At 48.7% G+C, this 23609-nt stretch overlaps 1 protein-coding gene across 3 annotated transcripts in view; it reads left to right on the top strand.

Moving 5' to 3' along the window:
• LOC144116373 (protein tolkin-like) overlaps nt 1-23609 on the top strand; it is a 1150388-nt gene that overhangs the window by 1020699 nt on the left and 106080 nt on the right. For all 3 annotated transcript variants that reach the window (XM_077651146.1, XM_077651147.1, XM_077651145.1), the window contains one exon: nt 21303-21498. In XM_077651146.1, coding sequence (XP_077507272.1) covers nt 21303-21498 — 196 coding nt within the window. The remainder of the gene's footprint in view (nt 1-21302; nt 21499-23609) is intronic.

Raw genomic sequence — 23609 nt, forward strand, 5'->3', positions numbered from 1 at the left:
ATTTCTCCATTTTCCTTGAATGTTACTTTATGCAGCAGGCCTTTTAAGTCAGTTACGAGAAGCTGGCATACATCTAAGCCGTAGCTCTCCAGTACAGCGTCAAGTGCTTGCGCGATGGAATATCCAGCGGCATTAAGCTTCCTTCGGTCTGTTTTTTTGCACCCCTCGCCGAGCATTATTCCTTTGTTCAGCAGCATTGTAGTTTTCTCGCATTTCAGCTTTTCATTCTCCTGCTCTAGGTTAAGAAGCTTAGCCTTATAGGCAGAGACGGTGTCTCTGAGCTCATTTATGGCCTTTTCTGAAACTGTTCCTACTCTTTCGAGTTCTTTTTGCAGAGCAGAAATTATGATGTTCTCTATGGATTCTCCGGTATTCCTTCCAGGTGGTCTAGATTGAGACTCGAAGTGAATCTTTATGAACCTTTTATTTTTTAAGAAGGACGCTTTCGCACGGCCTGTCAAATTCCTGTAGCGCCTATCCGCAATATTGCACAGTGACGTAAACCGGTCTTCAAAATATTTACCCATAATGAGAAGCCTTACATTCGGGGGCAAAAATGATTGCACAGTTTCAAAGTATGTCTTCCGAAGAAGGTCCTTCTCGTGTCTTGTCTTTATAGCTGTCTCATTGGACAGCGTGAATGTGACACTGCAACTGTCAAAGGTAGCAGACAAGATTATATGGTTATCTGGCGTGGCTATTTCGTGGAGCTGTAAACAACAAACTAAATAAAAACTAGAAAATTTGACGAACAAGAACTCATTGCAGTGGAATAGAGACAGTAACACTCAGTGAGCTAAACAGGTGACACGTTGTACAAAACAAGCCAAAATAACGCGAAAACAAAACAAATAGAACAAAAGTAGAACTCCATGGGAATAAACACTTATCACTGTATTACGATGCGCCAGCAATGATCTTTGTCACGACAAAAACCTGTAAGGTCTCACGGGGAAATCCGCAAGGAAACCTCTTGCAGGACTTCTGAAGTGTTACCCCACCCTTAATTCTGATTGGAAACTCAATCGGCACCGTGTTCCCAAGTTTTGTTTCCCGTATCGACCATGCAGATGGAAGTTGGAGCCTGGAGAAGTCTTGTTCCTCACAGAGTAGCCATTTTTTTTTCTAATGGTTGGCCTTTCCCGTGAAAAGCCCATCGATAAATGTCCTGGTCAAGTTTCACCTTCAGGAGACCGCTTGATCGACGGTAGTTGGATAGCTTTTTTTGAATTTCGTACACGATCTCTTCAGAGGCAGACTGGAGGCGTCGATTCGATGGTTTCCTTGGGGATGTGAACTCGCGCAGACAGGCCTCGTTGAGATTCCTCTTAGGCTCCAGGGTACAATGCCATTTGGAGTACCCTTTCCAATGGATCAGGTATCCTTTGCGCTAAATGAAAGACAAATGGAGACATTCTGTCAATACTTTAGGAAACGATTTCATTTATCTGAAGATAGCGGGAGGAGGGGAGGGTGAAACCAAAAGTAGGGAAAGGGAAACTGAGTCTCAGGACTTTATTTGTTGTGGTACTTATTAGGTTTATAAGATCCGCAAGCGCACGTGCACCTTATTACGAGGAAAATTGGCATGTTATCTCTATGAAAAAAAAATGCTGCTGCTAATATGAAGGCGGCAGAGCGTCATCACGACAAACGCTAATAGAAATCGTCCTTGGCAATCGCGAGAAAGGCTAATACCTGTGCTACACAGGCACGTTCGAATGACACCTGAGTCGAATGACATTCGCAACTTGGAATGGCATTCGGACCCGACGGACTTCCGCGGCGCTACACGACACTTTCCAAACGCATTTCAAATTTCCTCAGCTCGTTTTCAGTGTACGATGACGACGGCGGCGGTGGTCACACTAGTGCAACAACGACACTATCACGGTCAACAGCAGCATATATGACTGTAGTGGGACAAGTTTTTGAGGCCAACGGCACCGACGAATCCGACCGGCGGACTGTCAGCCTCCATGTCCTCGGCAGGCCGGCGGCTGAGCGAAAACACGCTGATGAGGCGACGGTGTGAATATATTCGCCCTTCTACCTTACCCATATTGTTAATAAGCGAAAGGAACGGGTATATTTCACATGTGCACACTCGAACACTCACCAGCTATAAGCGCTTGCCAAATTAATTTTAATCGACGGCGACTCCCTTCCATTCCGCGACGACTCGGCCTAGCGAGTCCGCAGGGTTACGTCTTCGAATTCGGCGGTTGTGAAGAGCGAATTCACAAGTTTGAGCGATCGCAAATGATCGACGAGTGTAGTTTTGACAACAGTGACCTCAAATCAACTATTGCTCACATCGCAGGGCGCGCATACGATGAACGGGAAGCGCCGGTGTTACCCAAACCGCCGAGCACTGCTTTACGACCAGCAGCAGTCGTCGCCGTTGCTATTTTGTGGATAACAAGTTATGCCTTTTCAATTACTGCGAACGGGCCCCAATGATACTTCTAAATAAAGCAGTTTAAAATAAACTACTGATCGCGTCGGACGAAGTCGGGACAATTAGCGACAAGCGCCGATCGTACACGATGTCAGTAGCCCAGCTGTCAAGTGTTTCTCAGGCGAGCGATCGTATCGGCGCTTCCTCCCACAGATTGTCGCACTGCCTTAACAAGCCACGGGTACAACCAGTACAAAAAAGATGAGATTATTTAATAGAACTAAAGCGCAGAATGCGTTTTAAGGTTGAGGTTGAGGTGTTGAATGCTACAGGTGGGGTTAGCCTTGCTTTATCTGCCGGCAATTGCTCCACCGCAGCGTCCCTTCGATATTAACAATGACGCATCTACCCCGCTAAGCGCACAGTCTCTTATAATAGCACACAATCTCTCCCGCAGTCACCATCTATGCACACAATCAATCCACACAGTTCACATCACAGTCCACTCCAGAAGTCACGATCTATGCACATATTCAGTCACAGTAGAACATAGGCCATTGTAGTGCCACACTCCATACACACATTCACTCACAGTATAAGGTAGTCCACTCCGGAAGACACCATCTACGCACACATTCAATCACAGTAGGCCATAGTCCGTTCCTGCTGTCACCATTTAAAGACAAGATCCGTGTTCTGCAGAAATGTTAAAAGAAGGCGTGCAGCCTCCCTTCTGCATGTCTGGTTTCCACTCGGGTAGACAATGTCCTGCACTGTGCTGTGACGGGTTCCTGTCTTCTTGAAGGAAGCGAACATCACCTGCCTTTCCGCGTTGTACTCTGGGCAGTACATAATATAATGTTCGATATCCCCGCACACACCACATAAAGAGCAGAGCGGAGACGATGCTATGCAGGTCTTATGCATCCATGCAGGAGTGCGAGCAGAGGCCGTGCGAATTCGATGTAGAAGGATCGCCTGAGATCTTCTCAGTCAGTCATGCAAACGAGCGCTAGCTGTTCGTACGCAGCGATGTAAACAATAGTATATGCGCGCAGGCGTCCTCATCGGCACACTGCTGGAGATATTTCATGCTCACGCGGTAAATGTTCTTCGGTGCACTGTTATCTTCAAGCACTTACGTATACAGAACACGAGCTATTTGCTAAGCAAAGAGCAGGAAAAAGCGAGCAGCAGGTATCAAAATGAGCAGCCACAGAGCCGAAAGCACTCGCGCGGCTGTGGGCGGGGCGAAACGATGGCGGCGGCAACGCAATTGGTCGGTTCGGGCTGCGTTCGCGTTTCGACGGCATTCCAAAATCTGGAATGTCTCCGCCGAGCTCCGTCGACTCGAATGTCATCCGAACCGAATGACGTTGAGAAACTTCATGTAGCAGCGTAAGTTCGGCAGTCGAGTCGAATGACATTAGGTTGGAAGGCATTCGAAGCGCCCGTGTAGCATGGGTATAATACTAAATTCGGTATACTAAGGTCGGTGCGACTTACTAATATCAAATACTAAATTGAACAACTATTTGCCGGCACGCAATACTACGCGAAAATGTTGTGACCCATAACAGAAGCGCAACAAACATTTTTATAACAACATTACAGAAAACGATATGTACATGAACTTGTACATTTTTGTGAATGATGCGATGTTGTCTTGCTCGGGACTAGTCCGGTGGAAAGTGGAGCTAGTGCATTTGAATATGGGAATGCAGTTGGCACCTCGTTCCTAAACCGGGTGAAAACAGTCACAACTATTAGACTAAATGATGCGTGAGCGGAGTAAATATAAGTGACCCTCTATGTTGTTTTATTCCCTACCATATGCATACTGTCCTTAACAAGTCTGTGTGTTCGGTGATAGATGAATCATCCACACTTAAAGCAGATAATCTAATACAATCCGTAATTATTTTTTGTTCTTGCTTTGCCGTTATTTTAAATAGAGCGAGTTTTCCAGGGTACCTTTTTAACAATCTCTGGAAGACCATTACTTTGGTTTCAAACTTAGTGCTGCAGATGGAATAAATGCACTTTATTTTTCTGATGAAGTAGATGGCTGCACATACCAAATTCAAACCACAGGTAATGACTAAATGTACCCAGCAGTGCGTTACAAATATAAAAAAAAGGTTTTAATGTTACAATATTCAAACAAAAAAGTTAAAACTTACCGTTTTTGCGATGACTCTCTCGACGGAGTGGTACATCAGTTGCTTCTGGCAGAAAGGTGAGGCTGCAGTTGCTGAATGTGGACGAATGGTGTTCAGCATCTCGATTGTACTGTATTTATAGTACGCCAGCGAACAACCTAGCATAAAAACAGCGTCAAGGATTCGGGATCACGTGCAAGGCTCACGTGCTTTCCCTTTTTTCCCAAGACGCCTCCCGGAAACTAAACATCGCGAAAGAATTCCTTTTTTTTGGAATTTTGCTTTACCTTCCGACGAAACCGGTTGTGTAAACCAAAGCATTGTCACTTTCTTTACAGCGGGGAGAGACCTATCCCTGGGGTAAACAGCGTGACGTCAAAGGGGAAAGGCCCGATGAGCAGAATCGTCAAGTTTTTCTTCTAAACTGGCTTTGCACGTGACGAGCACCTGCTACCCGTCCATGTCAAAACGCGCATTCAAGCCGCCTGAGTAGAAGCGACAAAGGCGGCTACGGGAAAAGCCAAATACCTATGTGTCCCCCTCATTCCCAGCCCATGTTCCTTCAGCTGGTTGCCGACGCCATTTATTATTCGCCATTTTTATTCTACTTTATTGCCGTGCTTCCTGTTTTCCTCTCTTTTTTTATTTTGGTGCGTCTCTGTCAGGAACTCTGTCAGGCGCGTCAGTCTATGGGCTCCGTGCGCTGCAGTTTGGTGCGCGCGAGTGGCGCCACCTGGTTAACAGCGGTGGCGAAAGGCGGACGCAGCCGACGCAGCTTCTGGTTCAGTTTGCAGTGAGCGAGGCGAGCGGTGAGGTGTTTCGTTCGAAGGCGAAAACAAACTTGGATAATTATGGGTGCTCGACCTACTGCTCTGTTGAGCAATGTCACAACAGCTATAAAAACACTGCAGCAAAAGGTACCGAATATATTGTTACGATGAAGTGGCAGTGGAAGACGAAGTGGCCTCTCGCGTGAAAGGACGAACGAAGAAGAGGTGGTTAATGCAGCTCCCTGTTCGTGTTGGTGCTCCCTGCTAGGAACTTTTTATTCTAACCCCCAACACTTGTAAATAAATGTAAATAGTATTTCCCCGTAACAATATTTTAACACTTTCTTTGGACATCGTGCATGCTCGCTCACGCACAGGGGGTCTGCTGGAAGTGAGTACACTGTGGAATTAAATTGATGAGTGTGAACTGGGAAAGGGTTGACACTCACTAGGGTGTTTTGAACGCGCCATCATTCATAGGAGTTGCTTTAGGTCTTTATGTAGAGGGAAGGAATGCGCTCAGTCAGTCACAGGAAATGGTCTATGGTGAAGTTCTTGGAGCTAGCATCTGGAGTTTGAGTCTTCGTTTGTTATGCTCATCTGTGGTTCAGCGAGTCAATTTTGTTTCTGGTTTTTTTTGTGCTTGTGTGTATGCTGTGGGAGCGACGTCGTACTTCTGAGTATACTTATGTTGTTTTCACATTGTTTCACCTAAGGTTTTGTGTATTTATTTGAATCATTTTATTTCCTACAGTGGTTTAAAATTTTGTATCCTTATTTGTTGCATTTCTAAGATCTCAAATCCTGTTCAGGATGAGGGAAAAGAAAAATAGAGAGTGGTTCAAATTTCCTTATATATATTTCTTGGATTTCACAACATCGCTAGACCCTTAATTTCTGGAATTAATATTTTGATTTTAATGAAGTTTATCGTCCCAATGCAACTCAGACTATAAGAGGCGCAATAGAAGGAGGTTCCAAATTATTTGAACCACTTGGGTTTTTTTAATGTGCACTGACATCGCGCAGTACGCGGGCCTCTAGAATTATGCCTTCATCGAAATGCGACCGCCGCAACCAGGATCAAACCCGAGTCATTTAGGTCAGCAGCTGAGCACCATAACCACTGAGCCACCGCGGCAGCCTTTCTAGAGTTAATTATTTACCAAAAGAAAAATACGACCGAAATAATTCATGTAATTGGTGCCTTCACGAAATCCCTGAAATGAAAGTCCTCTAACTGTGGAATATACTTAGCAAGAAACCCATCGTATTTTTGTATGCTTAGAGCTATGCTTCTCTGAGGGGAATACACAAAGTAAAGCAGTGACGATCCTGCAGGATGTAGAGCATTATAATCTGATATGCGTAGTAAGTGCGTTTTTCGCAATTCTAGCCGACCATTCACATAGTGGATGTCACAGTGGGTGTAAACTGCATAGCTGATTTCATTATCTGAGTCAATTAGAGACCTGTTTCTCAAACTGTAAAGATACTTAATTAATCTCAATAAGGTCAACTGCGCTGCCAAATATTGCAGTGCCGTCGGGACTGCAACACAATCATGGCTGCTCGGCATCGGTGATCAGCACAACCTGAAAGCAATTGAAACTAAATGTAGCAGCGGTGGCGACAAGGCTTTCAATGCCTTGAAATCCGCAGAAAAGCAGGCGTTGACTTAGAATGGTTAGTGCTCGTCTGCTATGCGGCCGGGCTGACGCGAACACACCGGCATGGAGGAAGGCGCAGCGCCACCACGGCCTGTCTCGAGGAGAGCGCGGGCTCTCCGCTCGAGAGACCGGCCGTGACTGAGCGTCCGGTTAACGCCGCGAGTGCCGCGAGGCGGCGCTGGCGATGTGGTCGCTGCTGGCGCCACCATACCAGCGCACGGAGCTCATACTAGTACTGTCGAATGTGGGCGAGTAATTCTCACTATCCAAGTGGCTTTGCCTCCCCAAATCTCTCGCGGCTCACAGAAGAAGGCAGCTGGTCGGCCCGACGATTAAGTATCGCTGTTTAGTTATTGCGGCGATAAACTCATCCCCATGGCATAAAGTGGAGATGTGCTACTATCGGCGCATTTCGCGAGTGACTTTGGGAATTGGATCCTTTTAAAGACTTTGTATCTATTAAAGAATTTTGATGACTTGTTTAACTTTCGATGTTTACAGCCTTCAATTTATAGTTCATTAATAGTCTTTTAAATGAACTTTACCACGGACATAATGTCCGCCTTGGCGCACAATCCACCTGCACGGACCACGGCGATGCTACTTTTACGGCTTTTAAAAGAAAAATCTGTATACATTAGAAAAAAAAAGCACGCGCTATTTGCTGCAGCCAACACGAAATTAATGAACGTCCGTCACGTCTGCAGCTTGGCAGCGTTCATAACAAGGCACAAAACAAAGAAAAAATTCAATATACGCGCAAAAAATTTTGAAAAGAGTATGATACAAGCAAGAACGCGAATTCAGCTTCTCATAACGAGATGAAGGGTAAATGCTTACCCATGTATTCTCTCTAGTGAGGCTATCTGTTTAGTTATTTTTTTGTTAAAAGATTTCAAGAGTGAGTTAAGAACGAATTCTTCACACAAGCGAGACACTATCCTAAAATCGGTCGCAAACACTCACTGATAGCTGTGCATTGACAAGGAATCACCGTTCGAAATCTTTACTTTATTGTTATGGTGTCGCCGCCGGCAACTAATACAGCAAACGGTTCCATCACTTTTGCAGGAGCATAATAGTATGAATGCAAGCATGCAAATACTCAGAAAGTAGTTCTACCATCCTTCCGTTCCGCAACCAAGCGTGCTAACGACTACGCTACTTCCTGCCAACGCATATCTAGTTCTGCTTGTCTAGGACGCTGGAGAGTGTTTGCAGAAGGGCGTCGAATCAGATGGATGCCTCCCAAATATGCCCTGCAGTGTCTCCAGCCTTTAAGATTCAAAAGCAATTGTGTACTTCATTAACATCTTAACCCCACATCAGTGACACAAGCAGCAACACCGCGCTAAAGGCTTTCGCCTCACCGCACTTTAGTTCAACAAAGTGCCCCCTGAATTTTTTTTTTCTGGTTCTAACGTAATAATTGTTTGCAGCCTGAGACTGCGATGCAAATGTTACATTTGTGCAGGTAAGAAGCGTATTACACTCCGCGTATTCTGTATAGCAACGTTGTGTCCATTTTCGGGAGGTTACGTTGCTGCATGTCCCAATTTTATCCACAGATTCCCTTCTGAAACTATGCTGCAAATGTACAAACTGCATGCAGTGGGAGACCGAGACAGGCAACCATAGAGGGATATAAAGTCGGAACCCGACGCATGGCGTTGCAGCGCTTCTAATATTGTCGCAACACTGAAGTCAGTGTTCTGAATAACTGTCCGGCCCGATTACGATGTTCAAGAGCTGTAGTACACAAAACATGGTGAGGACGGTTAGTTTTTTTCTTTTGCTTCGGGCTAGTCTGGTTTGGTTTATTGGGTTTTAACGTCCCAAAGCGACTCAGGCTATGAGGGACGCCGTAGTGAAGGACTCCGGAAATTTCGACCACCTGGGGTTCTTGAACGTGCACTGACATCGCACAGTACACGGGCCTCTAGAATTTCGCCTGCATCGAAATTCGACCGCCGCGGCCGGGATCGAACCCGCGTCTTTCGGGCCAGCAGCCGTGCGCCATAACCACTTAGCCACCGCGGCGACTCTTCGGGCTAGGATAATTTAACAAACAAGCGCAAACAATGGTACATGGATTTGTTTGATAACTACGTAACAGAACCAAGAAACAATCCTACTCATGCTCTGTGCAGCTTTTTGGGAGAGCAGTGGTGGTGGTTTCAATGTACAGTACTCACGGATTGAAATAGGACATTCGGAGCGCTAACCTTGCAGTGCCACGCGGCATGTGGTAAACCACAGGCCGGCTCATTGGCTACTGGAAGGAACAATTCTGCTTTGTAGATGTTCTCCCTCTCGCGCCATACCACAATGCACCACCTTGGTTTCATGAGCGTCTACGGGCGGCACTCCATGAAGCGACGGCCACGCGCTCCGAATGTCCTATTTCAATCCGTGAGTACTGTACATGCGGGATTACCCTTACTGTGGTCTGTCGGCAATTGCTCCATCTGAGCCCCTTAATTTAAACAATGTGTTTCTGCCACTGTCCCGCAAAGCCATTGTTGGCCGCTCAGTTCATGAACGCTGAGGTTACACGATGAGAGAGGCGGGGTCCAAGAGAACGTTCAGTATCCTCAGATTCCACAGGAGTGTCTCACTACGGTCACAAAAAAAAAAAAACCTGGAGTGCGCCGCTATTCGTGGTTTCACCAGTTGATTTTAGATACGCTCAGTTCTGGACACGGAGTCCTGTATTTATTTATTTACTTATTTACCCAATACTGCAGACCTCTTGCTTGGGTGCAAGCAGGAAGGGCACAAAGATATAACATACAAGGGCAATAAGTCAGTAATAAAAGCATGCACGACAAATAAAACTGAAGAATATCTCTATACAGTAACTAAAATACACCATCAAAGGCCTTCAGAAAGTCAACAGCGGATAGTACTCTCTCAGGGAGAGCATTGCAGTCAGTAACCGTCCTCGGAAAAAAAGAAAGAAAATTTATAACCGTTACTTTTCGCGAAATATAGCGCTGAACTATAGTCGTGCTGATGAGAAGTTCGACGTGTTTCTGAAAACTGTACATGGCATTACGCCGATAAAAGAGCTGGTTCACTGATCCGCCACAAAGATAAGCGACAGCAATTACACAACCAAGACGGCATCTTGCAACTAACTCCCCAAATGATTGTTGAGATTGGCCTTTTGGACGCTTCCATTGCGTTCGCCCAAAAAATTCTTCTACAAGCATCTGACATCCCTGCATTCGGCATCCTTGATTTTTTATTTTTATACATATTAATTTGACTTCTAATCACGAGCCTAAATCCAGGAGTTCACTAAGGTGGCACTTTGGGCTAGTTGTAATGCAGCGAAAGGATACGGCGCCGGTGAGATATGACACACTGTATCACTGCGTCCTGCTTCTGCTGGGATGTGTCTCTTCTCTACCTTACAACTCGTCAAAAAGAACCACGCGTTTTCACTCCACACAGCGTCCCTATCGAACGGCCTCAACAAGCCCTTCAGCCATCTTGCCTTTTCCGTCCCCTCTTTCTGTTCTAACTGGGCGCCTTTCTCAACATCCTGCTACTGAACATGCGTTCCTCAGGCGCAGCGAAGGCTTCAGGCCGCATTGATAGTTTTTCTTAGCCCACAAAGCCCTACTTGCTTCTTCCTCCTGCTAGAGTGTGGAATCCGAACAACGGTTAACCGCCAAACCCAACCCCGCAGCTGTGCGCCCTCCCGTCTGCCTGCGTGCGGCTATGCGAGGCAGGAAAGGAGAAAAGAAAAGAGAAAGAAGGAGTTCAGGGTGAAGCGGCCCGTGGTGGCAGTTTGCCGAACTAAACGGCCATGTCCCTGAAAGCTGGGCTTGAGAAACTCTGCGGATTAGGTGGGATATCGACATCGCCGTCTGCTTGAGTTTCTGGTTGGTGAGAGTGTTTTTCCCGTTGTTCTGGATGTGGAGGTCCAGTACCCGGAAAGTGTGTACCTCCGGGATGTGCCGGTTTTCCAGTTTCACGGTTATGGGGGGGGGGGGGGGGGCTGTGGGGCTGTGGGGCAGTTTCGGGTTGTGGGGCGGAGTATGAGGAGCTCCGACTTCTCCGGAGAGCATGAGAGTCCGATACTCCGCGCATGTGTTTGGGTGAGGGCAGCTGCCGACTGCAGAGTATTCTTTATGTCTCCATCACTGCCATGGGTGGTCCATAGAGTGATATCATCAGCATAGAGTTTATGCAGAAGGTGAGGGATAGTTTGTAGTTTGCGGGGAAGGGGGATGAGTGTGACATTGAAGAGGAAAGGGGAGAGGACAGATCCCTCGGGGGTGCCAACCCCACTAAAGGTGTATGAATGGGATGTGTGGGGACCGAAGTGAACTTCGGCCGTGCGGTTAGTAAGGAATGCTTGAATATAGGTGTACATACGTTCACCTATGTTCAAAGGGGAGACCGCCGCCATGATCGCTTCATGGTCTAGGCGATCAAAGGCCTTGGAGAGATCCAAGGCGAGGACAGCTTTTGTGTGGCCCGGTATGAGGAGTAAAAAATATCCTGTGTGAGCTGGAACATGGCGTCCTGGGCCGACAGGTGGGGACGGAAGCCCACCATGCTGTGCGGATAGAGGTCTTGCTCCGTCATGTGTTGGGTGAGTCGGGCGAGTGCGACATGCTCCAAAAGCTCGCCCAGACATGATGTTAGTGAGATGGGACGAAGATTTGCAGGTGTAAGGGGTTTGTGGGGCGTGGGTATGAATAAGATTTTGGCGTGACGCCAGGATTGCGGAAGGGTGCCCTTCTGCCAGCATGTGCTGAAGTACCCCGTGACTGATCGTCCAAATTGCGGAGCATGCTATATGAGATACGGTCAACTCCTGGAGTGGAGTTAGAGCGGAGAGTCAGGAGGGCCGCTCTGACTTCTGCTTCCGTAATCTCCGTGTCGAGATTGGCATTCGGGCTGCCGGCATAGGGGGCCAGGGAGTTTGACGTACCGGGAGTTGTATGTGTGTTCCTAAGTATGTCGATGAGTGCGTCGGGAGAAAGGTCGGTCCTGTGTATAAGGCGTGTGACGTGGTGTTGTGTGGCTGTTTTGGATTGCGTGGGGTCAATTAAGTGACGGAGGAGTTGCCAACTGCGTTTGGAGGACAGATTGCCAGCCATATTGTCGCAAATCTGTCCCCAGTTGGATCGGCAGAGCTCCCCAGTGCTCAGTAATTTATGTTTGTAGTGCGGCTACCCGCTTTTTAAGGGTGCGATTGAGCTTTTGCCTTTTCCAGCGCTCTAGGATGCTATGGTGGGCCAGGCGAGTGTCGAGGGTGGGCGTATCTGGTGTGGTGTCAAGCGTTCGAGTATGTGCGGAGACATCGTTCATGAGTGATGCCACCCACTGGTCGATGTCTGTAATGGGGGCGTCAGGAAGGGCCGCCTGTGCGGCGCGGACCGCATCCCAGTTTGTGTATTAGGTGAAGGGTCGTTCTTTGCTTGTGCGGTACTGTAACGGATAGGATGTAATGATCGCTCCCTAATGTGTGATGTGTTATGTTCCACGTAATACCCTCAAGGTTGCGGCTCAGTGTCAAGTCCGGGCTGGTGTCCGCGCTGACACTGTTGCCAATTATCGTGGGAGTGTTAAAGTTGTTGTGTATTGTGAGGCGGAGCTGTTGTACCAATGACCAGAGTCGCCTTCCTCGTCCCGTGATGGTGCGGTAGCCCCAGTCACTATGCTGACTGTTGCAGTCCCCTCTCGATAATCAATGGATGCTTGCCTGCAATACGATGGAGATCGCGCAGTAGCGTTTCCAATGAAGCCATCAGTTGAGACGGTGTGTATTTGAAATAAAAATAGATGATGTGGAGTGTGCATCCGGTATGATTTCTGTGATCACGCAGGGCGTCTCGGAGGTGATCTGATGCGTTTTATGTGTAATGGAGCGATGTATGAGAGTGGAAGCCCTTGGTGTATTCGTTGCGTCCGAGTGAGTGGATGTGCAGCTGGGAAGTGTTGCAAGGGCATGTGTGTCCTGAAGGAGGAAGATGTAGGGCGTGGGTAGAGTGGGGAGGAGGAGTTGGAGGGGTGCGCGTTTGCCCCGGATGCGGCGGCAGTTCCATTGCAGAATTGATAAGGAATTAGGTGGTCGCCCCGCCATGCTGTAGCTTGGGTGGAGTGAGGGTAGGTGGGCGGGATTGTGGGGGGGATTGGGTAGGTGCAGCGAGGGAAGGACCTGCTCTATTGTTTGGAGGCGGGTGTCGTACCGTGCGAGGCTCATCTCAAGGGTATGCACCATGCGCGCAAATGCCGCTTCAATTTGTTGCTCGAAGCGTTGGGACAGCTGGTCGACGAGGTGATTAAATTTTGCCTCTAGATGCGCGCTCATTTCGGCGAGTTTAGCGTCCATGCGGGCCTCTAGGAATTGAAGGTCAGTTTGGGTGACGGGTGGTTGCTCTGTTGTGTGTTTTTTCTTGGGTGGGGGTGAGGTGTGGGTTTGGGAGTCCGATTGTTCCATGTTTTCAGTGGGTGTTTGAGGTAGCAGCGTGGGTTGCGTTGAGGGACTATTGGCAGAAGCGGTAGAGGGGTAGAGGGGGGTCTTGATGAGAGAGTAAGACGACTCACCTCCTCTCCTGTAGCTCCCGGTCACGGGGCTCCACCTGTGTGGGCGGGGGGGTTGAGGGCTTGCTGGTAGCTTTGAGCCTATTGATTGCTACTCTGCCCAGGAAAGTTGTGGAGGCTGTTGGTCCTGGCGGCGACGAGACGATGAACGAGACTTGCTAGAGCGACGAACGCTGCCGCGGTCCGCGTCTCGCTCCGGTGTGCGGGAAGTGTGCGGTTGCGGTGAGCGCCGTCCCCTCGCTTTGCAACCTTTAGTACCCGTCATGTGGGCGCCTCCACAGAGTATGCAGGCTGGGGTGCATGTCGGAGTGTCCTCTCGGGGACGTGGGATACCGCATCTTGAACAGTTGTGTGTACGCTGAAGGGTACACACATCCGCGCGTTGCCCTGGTTTTCTACAGTTTGTGCAAGCATCCAGGTGTCCTCTATATAAAGTGCAGTTGTGGAGTCCGCCTCCGTAGGATATGGTTCGGGGCACCAGACCCGCCCGGAAGGTAATGAGGATCGAACGGGTCTGTCCCATGCGGCGTGCATCAATGAGGGGGACGCCAGGGTTGCCCGTGATGAGGTCTTCAAGAATCTGTGCTGGGGTTTCTTCCCAGTAGGCGTTAGTTATTACTCCTCTTAGTGCACCATCCGGGGGGGGGGGATGTAGGCGGTGACGGTGTAGGCTTGGGTTCGAATTGAGATTTGTTTGATGGCGACCAGGCGTAGCGTGTCGGCTTGATGCGGGGTACCCATCGTGCAGGTGTTGTTTAGGGGGTGGATACGCAAGTTGGTGGCGTCCGGGACTTGGAGGTCCTTGGCTGCAGTTATCAGGGCCAGGCGAAGCTGGCGCGGTTGAAGGTGGTTTAAATTAAGTCCCCCGTTTGACCGAAACACTATCTTGTAGGCATCCCCAGGCAACCGCGGCTGGCGTTGCTACCTTTGCGCCGCGAGACGCGTCGCGCACAGCTGGGACGCTTGGAGTACTAAAACTTCAGGTAGTGAGCCGGTGGTGGCGTTCGCCTGGTCCTGGTTTTTAGGCGCTCCTTTCTGACGGGCGGGTAAGCTAAGGATATGGTTCCAGTCCCTGGGATCGTAGTCCTTCGTGTTGATTGTCTCTCCGATCACGTTGGCCTCCATACTGTCGACGTAGGGGAGGTCGAGCGGCTTAGGCTTAGCGCACAGTGGCGCTAGACCTAGTACGACAGCTGATCGGCAAAGGGCGGTTTTCGGCCCGTGGGCCCACTTAGGGGAGACCGACGGTCACCACATTTGAACAGATGGTAGCGCTCACCTTTAGGAACGGTGCAGTGAAGAGATGGGCACTGAGTGGGTCGAAATCCGGACGAAATCGTCGTGCTTGTACAGAGCCGATGCGAAGCGCGTTCGCACTCGCCGGCACCTAGCGGTCTCCCCTTCCGGCAAGGCTAACCAAAACAACCTGCGTGAGGCAGAATAAGTGCATGTTAGTCCACATGCCTATGCTTGGTCCGCCGTGCCCACTTCTTCCCCTTCTTCTGAAGGTCGGGCTTCCCATTGGAAAAATACATGTGTATACGTCAGCTAATATGCAGCTCTAGAAAACTGCTAGCTCGGATGCCTGCTCAGTTTTGAAATGCCATACTTCCAAACACGCCAAATTTCCACGCAGCCCAGTAACAAATCATGAGGCAGCGAGTAATAGGGGTATTTGATACTAACTGAGAACGCACGAAGGCAATGAATGTTACCCGATTTCATAAAGTCCAGCACTTCACTAGAATTATTCACAATGAACGGGTAATCTATTTTCAGAATCTTGAGCTTAGTTTGCAGGAAAAGCGGCACATGTCTTTGCCTCGTGCTTGTTCCGAAGTTGTGGTCCTAAAAGGTTTTTGTGAGGTATGTGTCTTCTTGCACTCAAATACTCCAAGAATGTTCGAGTCCGAACGCTCCTTGAGAGGTATTGAGGTTTAGCCGGGTGCAGAATCATTTCGATTGACTTTTCACTTTAACTTTAGCCTTTGTCTTGCCCATTCAGCGGATAAAATCGCAAAAGAAGCATTGGCGGGTAGCACAGTCGGCTCGCTCTCCTTGAGGTCTGGACACGGTTGACTGGGGGTCTAGGTTGGGCAGGGGACATGACTTGGAGCGGGGTAGAACGTCGACTCCTTGTCGGTGCATGCACAATCACAAGCAGCTCATGTGGTCAACGCTTGGATTCCACCGCGAAAGGGCCCGAGTCTCAACGGGTGGTAGGTTCACTGGATCGAGGGCATGGATGCGACACTTCCCTGATTGCGGCTTGAAGCTATTCCGTCGATGGCTGAAGTGCAAAAGCCATAGGAACTCCGTTGTACGAGGAAGCAATGCGCTGGAATTCTGGAAGGCGTCAGCGAGCTTCCGCTGCACCACACGAGTCTAAATCCGTTCTCTTACATACGCAAGTGAGCGAAACTGCTGAATTAAGGGCACAGGGTAAGCCCTATACTTCCCATGCATTTTAGGCCATGTTGAGGTACATGTTTCTCACTAACTATTAACAGTAGGCTAATAATACATATATCATTGTTTGCCAAATTTTGTGCTCTTTTTACTGAACTAGAATATTTGAAATGTGTTGAAAATTCGATTTTTAATAAAATTTTTTCCGGTAGTACACAAATCTGGCATTTCTTTGCGCATTTCAAAATTCATAACAGAATAACTGCTCAGTGAAATTGCTTAATTCTAGTTCAGTAGTTGGCAACACTTATGTAGATGATTGCAAAAAAAAAAATCAGCCGTCTGTCTAGAAAGGCATTGGAAATAATGGTACCTTTGTAAGAAAAAACACTGTTTTGAGATAATAGAGCGTAAAGAGAAAAAAGATGTGAAAAACGATTTTTTATTCGCAGAAACGCCTCTATAGTAATTGGTTTAATAGCCCCCTGCTTCGTAGTCACTGTCGCCGTCATTTTTTCGCTTTTCGGCTTGTCGTTTTGACTTTCGGGCCTCTTGTGTAAGCTGTCGTGTTGCTCGGTCCGCAAAGTACATGCGCTTATGGTCAGCTTCCCTCAGCCACTTGATGGTGTTGCTCCCTGGGTTCAATCCACACGCCTTCAAAACGTTGGCCCGTGCGATGCTACCATCATTAAATGAAGGAACAGCATCCAGTGTTGCCATCCGTAGGGTCCGAAGCCTAACAAACACATTCTTTGGCGCGCGTTCCCAAACATGGTTGAACGACTCATTTGCATTTTGAGTTCGCCCATGCAGGCACTTCTCTAGGAGCTCAGCCTTCGATAGCTCCCTATAAATGGGTTTGATAGCCTCCAAGACAGATGCAGGCAAACTCTCCTTGTGGAAAAATGGCTTGCCCTCTGACTGACTTCTGTTGAAGGCACACCACGTATCAGGTCCCTTTGGGCAAAGTCCATGGCATGGGTCATCGTCTGTGGCCGATAAGTGGAAGAAGGTTGCCTAAGCGCATGTAATACCCTCTTCTGGAGGGCCTTTAGGGGTAACTTGAATAAATAAATAAATAAATAAATAAACGGCCTTTCGCATTTCATCCAGGTTTCCTACATTTTTTTCTGATGGCCAAACCATAGTACGTCTGGAGCTTGTCTATTACTGCATCAGTCAGTCGGCCTCGGCCCGAGAGGCTCTGTCCATCAGAGAGTTTTCCTGCTTTGTTTCCTTTTTTTAGCCTTCGTAACCTTGTGCCCATCCATTTTTGCACGTGCCCTATGCACTCAACCTTGGATATTTCAACGGAATCACCATATGGCATTTGTGCCTTCACAGCCATAAAAGCCTTGCTGTCACCATCCCCAAGGTATTTGACGTATCGAACGCCGTGAAGCTCCTCACTCCTGCCGAAAATTTTCAGTGCTCCTGCGACTTCCATTCCACCGCTGGTGCCTTGGTAGTTGCTTTGGCACACCTCTCTATGAAGGGGGTCACTGTTTGTACCCTTGATGCTGCACTTTGGACAACGTTTAGACAAAACCTCCACATCCAGCACTTTCCCAGAGTCTACACTGGTCGCAGAGACTATGCAGTTATTGGAAGTATGGCCTCGCTTCTGCCAGCTTCCATCAAGAGCAACTGCGATGTCGTTATCCCCCTCATTCAGCTGCACAGCTTCGTCAGCTGCCCTTTTCATCGACTCCTGAGCAGCAGCTTCGATGTGACCTAGAAGCTCTTGATTGTATTTCGCAAACTTTGTCGGCGGCTTAGAAGGTTTAGCATAGCACAGAGTATATTTCCTGCAGCCATTCCGTTACCAATGAACCTCAAGGCATACCCTAACCTGAGGTTGGCTACATAGAGGCCAGAAGTAGTTTTCTTCGACGTCTCAAATCGTTGTGCGGCACTACAAACTTCACAGTTCAAACTGTAAACGCTTGCAACACCTACCCGTTTTGTCACAATTTCGATGAGCTCAACACTTCCACCGCACTCTCTGCGCACACAAATCTGTGTAATTGCGGCACAAATGCCGTCCATGTCCATTAAGGCATATTGGCTGCTGCTCTGTAGCACATCCTCTTCCTGGAAGCACAGAGAAAATCTTGAAAGCTTCGATGTCGAGGAGCTGGCGCTTTCGGCGTTCGGGATCTCATTCGGTCGTGGACATCCTTTTGCTTTTTCACGATGAGCGTAGCGGTTGCCGTGAAATTCACGCCTGACGAAGGCCTTCTTTGCCCTGGGCATCTCAACTTATCAGCAGCAACCAACACCGGCACAATTTACAATACTGATCGAAAGGGATAGCACTCGGACGCAGCTGCATGAAGGTTGCAGAAACGTGGAAAAAACGTGCAAAGCGTCTCAGGATTGTCTTGGCTAAAAAAGAGGAGCTGTACAATAGTTGCCAGACAATTTTTTATATGTAGCTGATTTTAGACAAGTTTTGAAATCAGGTGGTGGACTTTTTGGTTGAAAAAATTGACGTTAATCCTGAAAGGGGGCGTGGCCGCTCACTACTTGGTTTCGGAAAAAGCGTTTTTCTGCCGTAAATATGGCTTTCTGAGGAAAGTGCGATCATGGAACATGTGTAGAAAGAATTCAACTTCTAAAATTCCAAAAGAAAAAAAAACGATTTTTTTTCTAATTTTACCTTACCCTGTGCCCTTAATAGTCAACTTCACAAGCGAGGTGCTTAACCTGGCTTCGAGATTACTTAAAGGGGTTGGGACATCAAATTTTGAGACTATAGTAAGCTTGTTATGGGCTTCCTCTGTATGTAAGGTCACCCAAGGCGAAGTATTGGACGCAACAAGCGCTTAAAATATATTTTAATTGAGCTACAAAGAGTCCCTAAGTGTTCTTTCTCATGATCGATGCCTATCGCCAGCGCTATAGGTGACGTAAGCCCTGCTAACGATATCAGTGAATAGCAGTGACATCACAACGCACTAACGTGACGTACTATGAACGGCGACGCGCGACATCGGCGAGGCGCTGCTTCGGCGACTCGGCGGCCGGTGGGCAGATCGGCATATGCATAGGCCCGTCGGTGACGCACCAGCCGGCACCTCATATCGGCGGCCGAGCGAAACCTTCACGTCGATGAGACGATGACTCTCTTGTTTGCACCTTTTCCGTAATGCGAATAAGCGAAACGAGCGATTACATTTCACATGTTCCCCCTTCGGCTCACCTGCAATACGAATAGGCCTAGCGAGTCTGCCGGGTTTGTATGTTCAATGTCGGCGATTGTGGATGGCGAGTTCACAAGTTTTAGCGAATACATATGGTCATCGAGCGTAGTTTTGACAACAGCGACCTGAAATCGAGGATTGTTTACATCTTAGGACGCAAAAACATCAAGCGGGAAGCGCCGCTGTTAGGCAGTGCGACCCAGTCTGTCGGTCAATGATGCAGGCGCCCGCGGCGGCAGCTACAGTCGTCGGCGTCGCTTGAGGGCAACAAATTAAGCCATTTTGTTTATCTCAAATGGGTGCCGAACATACCGCTAGGTAAACCAATTTAAATTCAAGTACTGGACAGATCGGAAAAGCAAAAAGCAGTTACAACGAGTCAGAAACGACGGTCCTACGCGTTGTCAACAACCTGGCTACGAAGCGTTCCCCTGGCTGGTGCTCGGATCCTTCGGCGATTCTTGCAAATTGAGTTATCGCACTGAGCAAACAAGTAAACCCGCAACCAGCGCAAAAGATATGAGCTTGCTTAACCTAAGTGGAACGCAGCTTGCAATTCATGCCGAACTAACGCGTAATTGCTACCTGTATACAGACACTTATGCATAAACAAAAGTAGCGCCGAGATGCAGTCGTCATCATGGGTGCTTTCCCGGAAGAGTTACGTACACCTGCGGTAAAGTCCTGTACAATTGTCTGGAAGCATTCGTTTAGCGAATACATGGACTGTTTGCTAAATTAGCAGCAGATATCGCAATCAGCAGGCACGGGATCCTGACCAGTCTCGCAGCGCGGCGCGAAGTGAAGACAGAGAGGTCTATTGGCCGGTAGAAAAAGTGAGGCATCGCGTCGCTGTAATGTGACCAGGGTCAGCTACGGGCCACCGACACAGACGTCCGCTGAGCATCGGCGTGGGCGTGCCAACCGAAATACAACGCAGAAGCGGCGTTGGCATATACGCGGTGTGGCAATTGAGATCGACCGACGCGAGCCGCTTGGTTTCAGGACTCAGTGTCGTTCCTCGCTCGCTCGGCTTTTCTCAGCATATCGCAGTGCCGACCAAGTTTGTCGGCACATGATTTCGAAAGGTGCTGCCATGCACAGCATGTGTACGAGAGCAGACGACGCAGCACTGCTTGCGTCACAACTTTTGGGGCCCATGTGAGCAGTGTTGCTGCTCTTCCCTGATCGTGACGTCGCAACACACCCCGGCGCTCAGAAACCGAAACCGAAATCACTCAGTGCAAATAATTCCATAAAAATTATTTACCGCAGATATCTGAATTGCGCAGCGTGTATCACGCCTCTTGGAGCAATACGCAACATTTGAAGCAAAGAACAAGCCAACCAAACATTTGGTGTCTCCACCCCTTTAATAGAACTAATAACCTGTAGTTTCTTTGTTCCTTTACGGCATCCTGCACGGCAAAAACTGTACTCACAACTTTCGATAGTCCATGTAAACCCAATGGTTCACGAGCGTGATAACTCGAGTGTGGGAGGGTTTTCTCAGGCGTAACGTAAGAGCAAAATCAGCCGATTATGATGCTTCCGGAACAGCTTGGTCGTGGTTGGGCCCGTATGATCGAGAGATCGCTCCAGGTTACGGTGGACGTAGAGGGATAGCGGAAAAGGGAAAATGAGAAGATTTGTTGGAGGAAATTAGGGCAGACTTGGCAGAGGGGAACAAATGGATGCATTCCTCACCCGTAGAGCGATATCTTCTTCCAACAGCCGTTGAGGACGAATATAATGATGATAATATTTTGTTCGATGGAGGTGGCCCGTTAGCGGCGTTTCCGTGGTGCCCTAGCTAGCATGACACGTTTCGGAACAATCAGAATTTCATTTGCATAACAATACACTCTTCAGCTTCATTTATGTTCGTTTATTTCACACACTCTACTTTGATGTACATTTAGCACCGAGGATACGATAAATTAACGAAGCGAAGAAAGACTTGAGTGCTTGTTGCTACAAGCAAAGATGATCCAAAGGACACACACGGAACGGAAATCCAGCAGACGACCATGAGTGTTGCAGTGCGTCGAAAAGGACCGCACTCGGAAACGCGAGCTTTGTGGCAATGAAAAACCTTGCACGTAACTTCCGCGCAGGTGGAAAACCACGACAGCTGCGTGTACGACTACCTGGAGGTCCGGGATGGCCACGACGCGAGCAGCCCCCTACTTGGCAAGTTCTGTGGTTATCGGACGCCCGAGGACCTGCGCTCAACCACCAATCGCATGCTCGTCAAGTTCGTCTCCGACGGGTCGGTCAACAAGGCTGGCTTTTCGGCCACGTTCATGAAAGGTGAGGATCGCGCCTGTGTTGCGTTGCGTATTCGTCATGTCCGCATCCTACACGTGCGCCCCTGTGTGTGGCGCCTTCGTAAAGCCGGCTCACGATACGAAGATGGAACCGACGTGGTTTCACTGGCCTCATCTACTGGAAATACCGTGGAAATGTCTCAAACGGATGGAATTAGAGATGTGTCTAGACACATCTCGAATCCCATCTCGGGGAATTCGAGAAAACGGCAAACTAATTTAAGAGATGAGAACCACTGTCATCGCGCATGTCACACAGCTGGAGATATTGTGCATTTACTTGCTTATGAAGAAAAAAGAATTCGTTAACAGAGGCTTTAAAAGTGTGGCCTTCGTTTATTTGATGTGAAAGTTGCTTAAAATGTATTATTCAAGAGAAGATTTAGCAGACGGCTTAGCACGGCTAAGCTCGAAATATATCATGCAGTTACACTTGACTTACATTGTTTAGCGCTGTTTTGAACTGTTCGGCGTTATTGGCATATATAGGATGTGTCATATGACCTGTCACGTGTGCATGCAAGTCGATTGTTGATTACGGTGAAGGCCAAGTCAAGGACATATAACAACACGTCAGAACATGCCAAGACATGCTGTCACCACTTCGCGCACCTTTGCGTGCGCTCCCAGACACCCTTAGAGCGTGTGGGGGTAGCGGCCTCGGTCACAGAGGAGATGCCCTCGACTCGGCGTGGCAAACTCAGCCGGAGACCGGCTACCAAGTGACAAGGGGTTGGTCGTATGGTGCCCAGCTTTCGCCGATCGCAAGCCAGAGATTGGGTCCGAGCCAAAGGTTCACAAAACAAAACAGTTTATACAGCTAAGAGACGATACAGAGGAATTTACAATCACTCGTACTAGCACATACAAAGTGATTTACAAATACAATGCACTCATGCAATGTCACAATAGAGAGATACAATTCAACAAAATCTTTGCACCTAAAGTGCACTAACACAGGCAGTGACAAACAAAACACAATTTCTTCACCGGGCAGTGCGACAGTCCGACGACTTGAGGAGCACGACGGGCCGATCCGCAGACTGGCGCACGTTGTCTCGCAGGTCCGTGACTGGGCGAGTGGTGTTCTCCCGGGAGTCGAGCGGGCCCACTTCTCGGAGGCTTAAACGGCGGATCGGGCTACCCGAGAGCGGGTGAAGCCCCTCATTTATAGGCGCGGTCCACGTCTGTTTGCTCTTCGCGTCAAGGCATTCGCGCACATACACGCAGCTTTAACCGCACCAACTCCTCTTTCTTGCGCCGGGCGCGCGACCCCATTGGTCGAGCGCGGAAACCACCTTCTAGAACAATCTAGGTCATTCGCGGCACGCTGAGTCATCGGTGCCGGAGCGAAGGGGGGGGGGGGGGGGGTATCATTTGGCGCGCACAATCTTACCCCCTTTCCGTCGACAACAAGCAAAAACTTCTCCACCATTCGAGAAGAATCGACGCCGCGCGTGTCTATGTTTACTTTGGCGCCCCGACGGCGGGCTGAGTGAAAAGCACCGTGCGCTCCGGTGGTGCTACCCAGCTGTTTTTTTTTTTTGTTTTACTTTACCGCGCGCAGGCGCGATTGCTTAGGCGCAGCGACGGTTTTTTTTTTTTCGAACATGCGCCGAATTTTGTGACTCTGCCCCTTCCTTTAAGTATATTATGCAACAATATTCACAAAACACAAAATTCGTGCGCACATGCTTGCGCTCACGATCTATTTTGCGGACTCCAGAATACATACATTCAATCATGGTTTTTACATGCAGGGGTAGTCAAAAAATCCCAGGCCGCTCCGAACGGCCGCGGAGCGGCTCCTCTCCGCTATCGGGGCGCTGTTATCGCACGCTTGTCTCGCCGCGCTTGTGTTTCCAGGGTATGCGCAGAGAGGGAGTGATTCCCCCCCCCCCCCCTCTCTCGCTCTCATCGATAACGAAGCAGTGAAAAAAAATAGTGGGGCGTACGCCTGCAGCGTTCGCTCTCCGTATTCGGCTGTGGTGCAGCGCATCGCGGTGCAGACGACCATTCGCATAAAGTGACGCACTATGCTGGCGGCCGTATTTAGTATGACTTCGTGTGCTTCTTCTTACGTTTCGGTTTCCT

The sequence above is a fragment of the Amblyomma americanum genome, chromosome 1 (genome assembly GCF_052857255.1).
Source record: "Amblyomma americanum isolate KBUSLIRL-KWMA chromosome 1, ASM5285725v1, whole genome shotgun sequence".
Classification (NCBI taxonomy): Eukaryota; Metazoa; Arthropoda; class Arachnida; order Ixodida; family Ixodidae; genus Amblyomma; species Amblyomma americanum.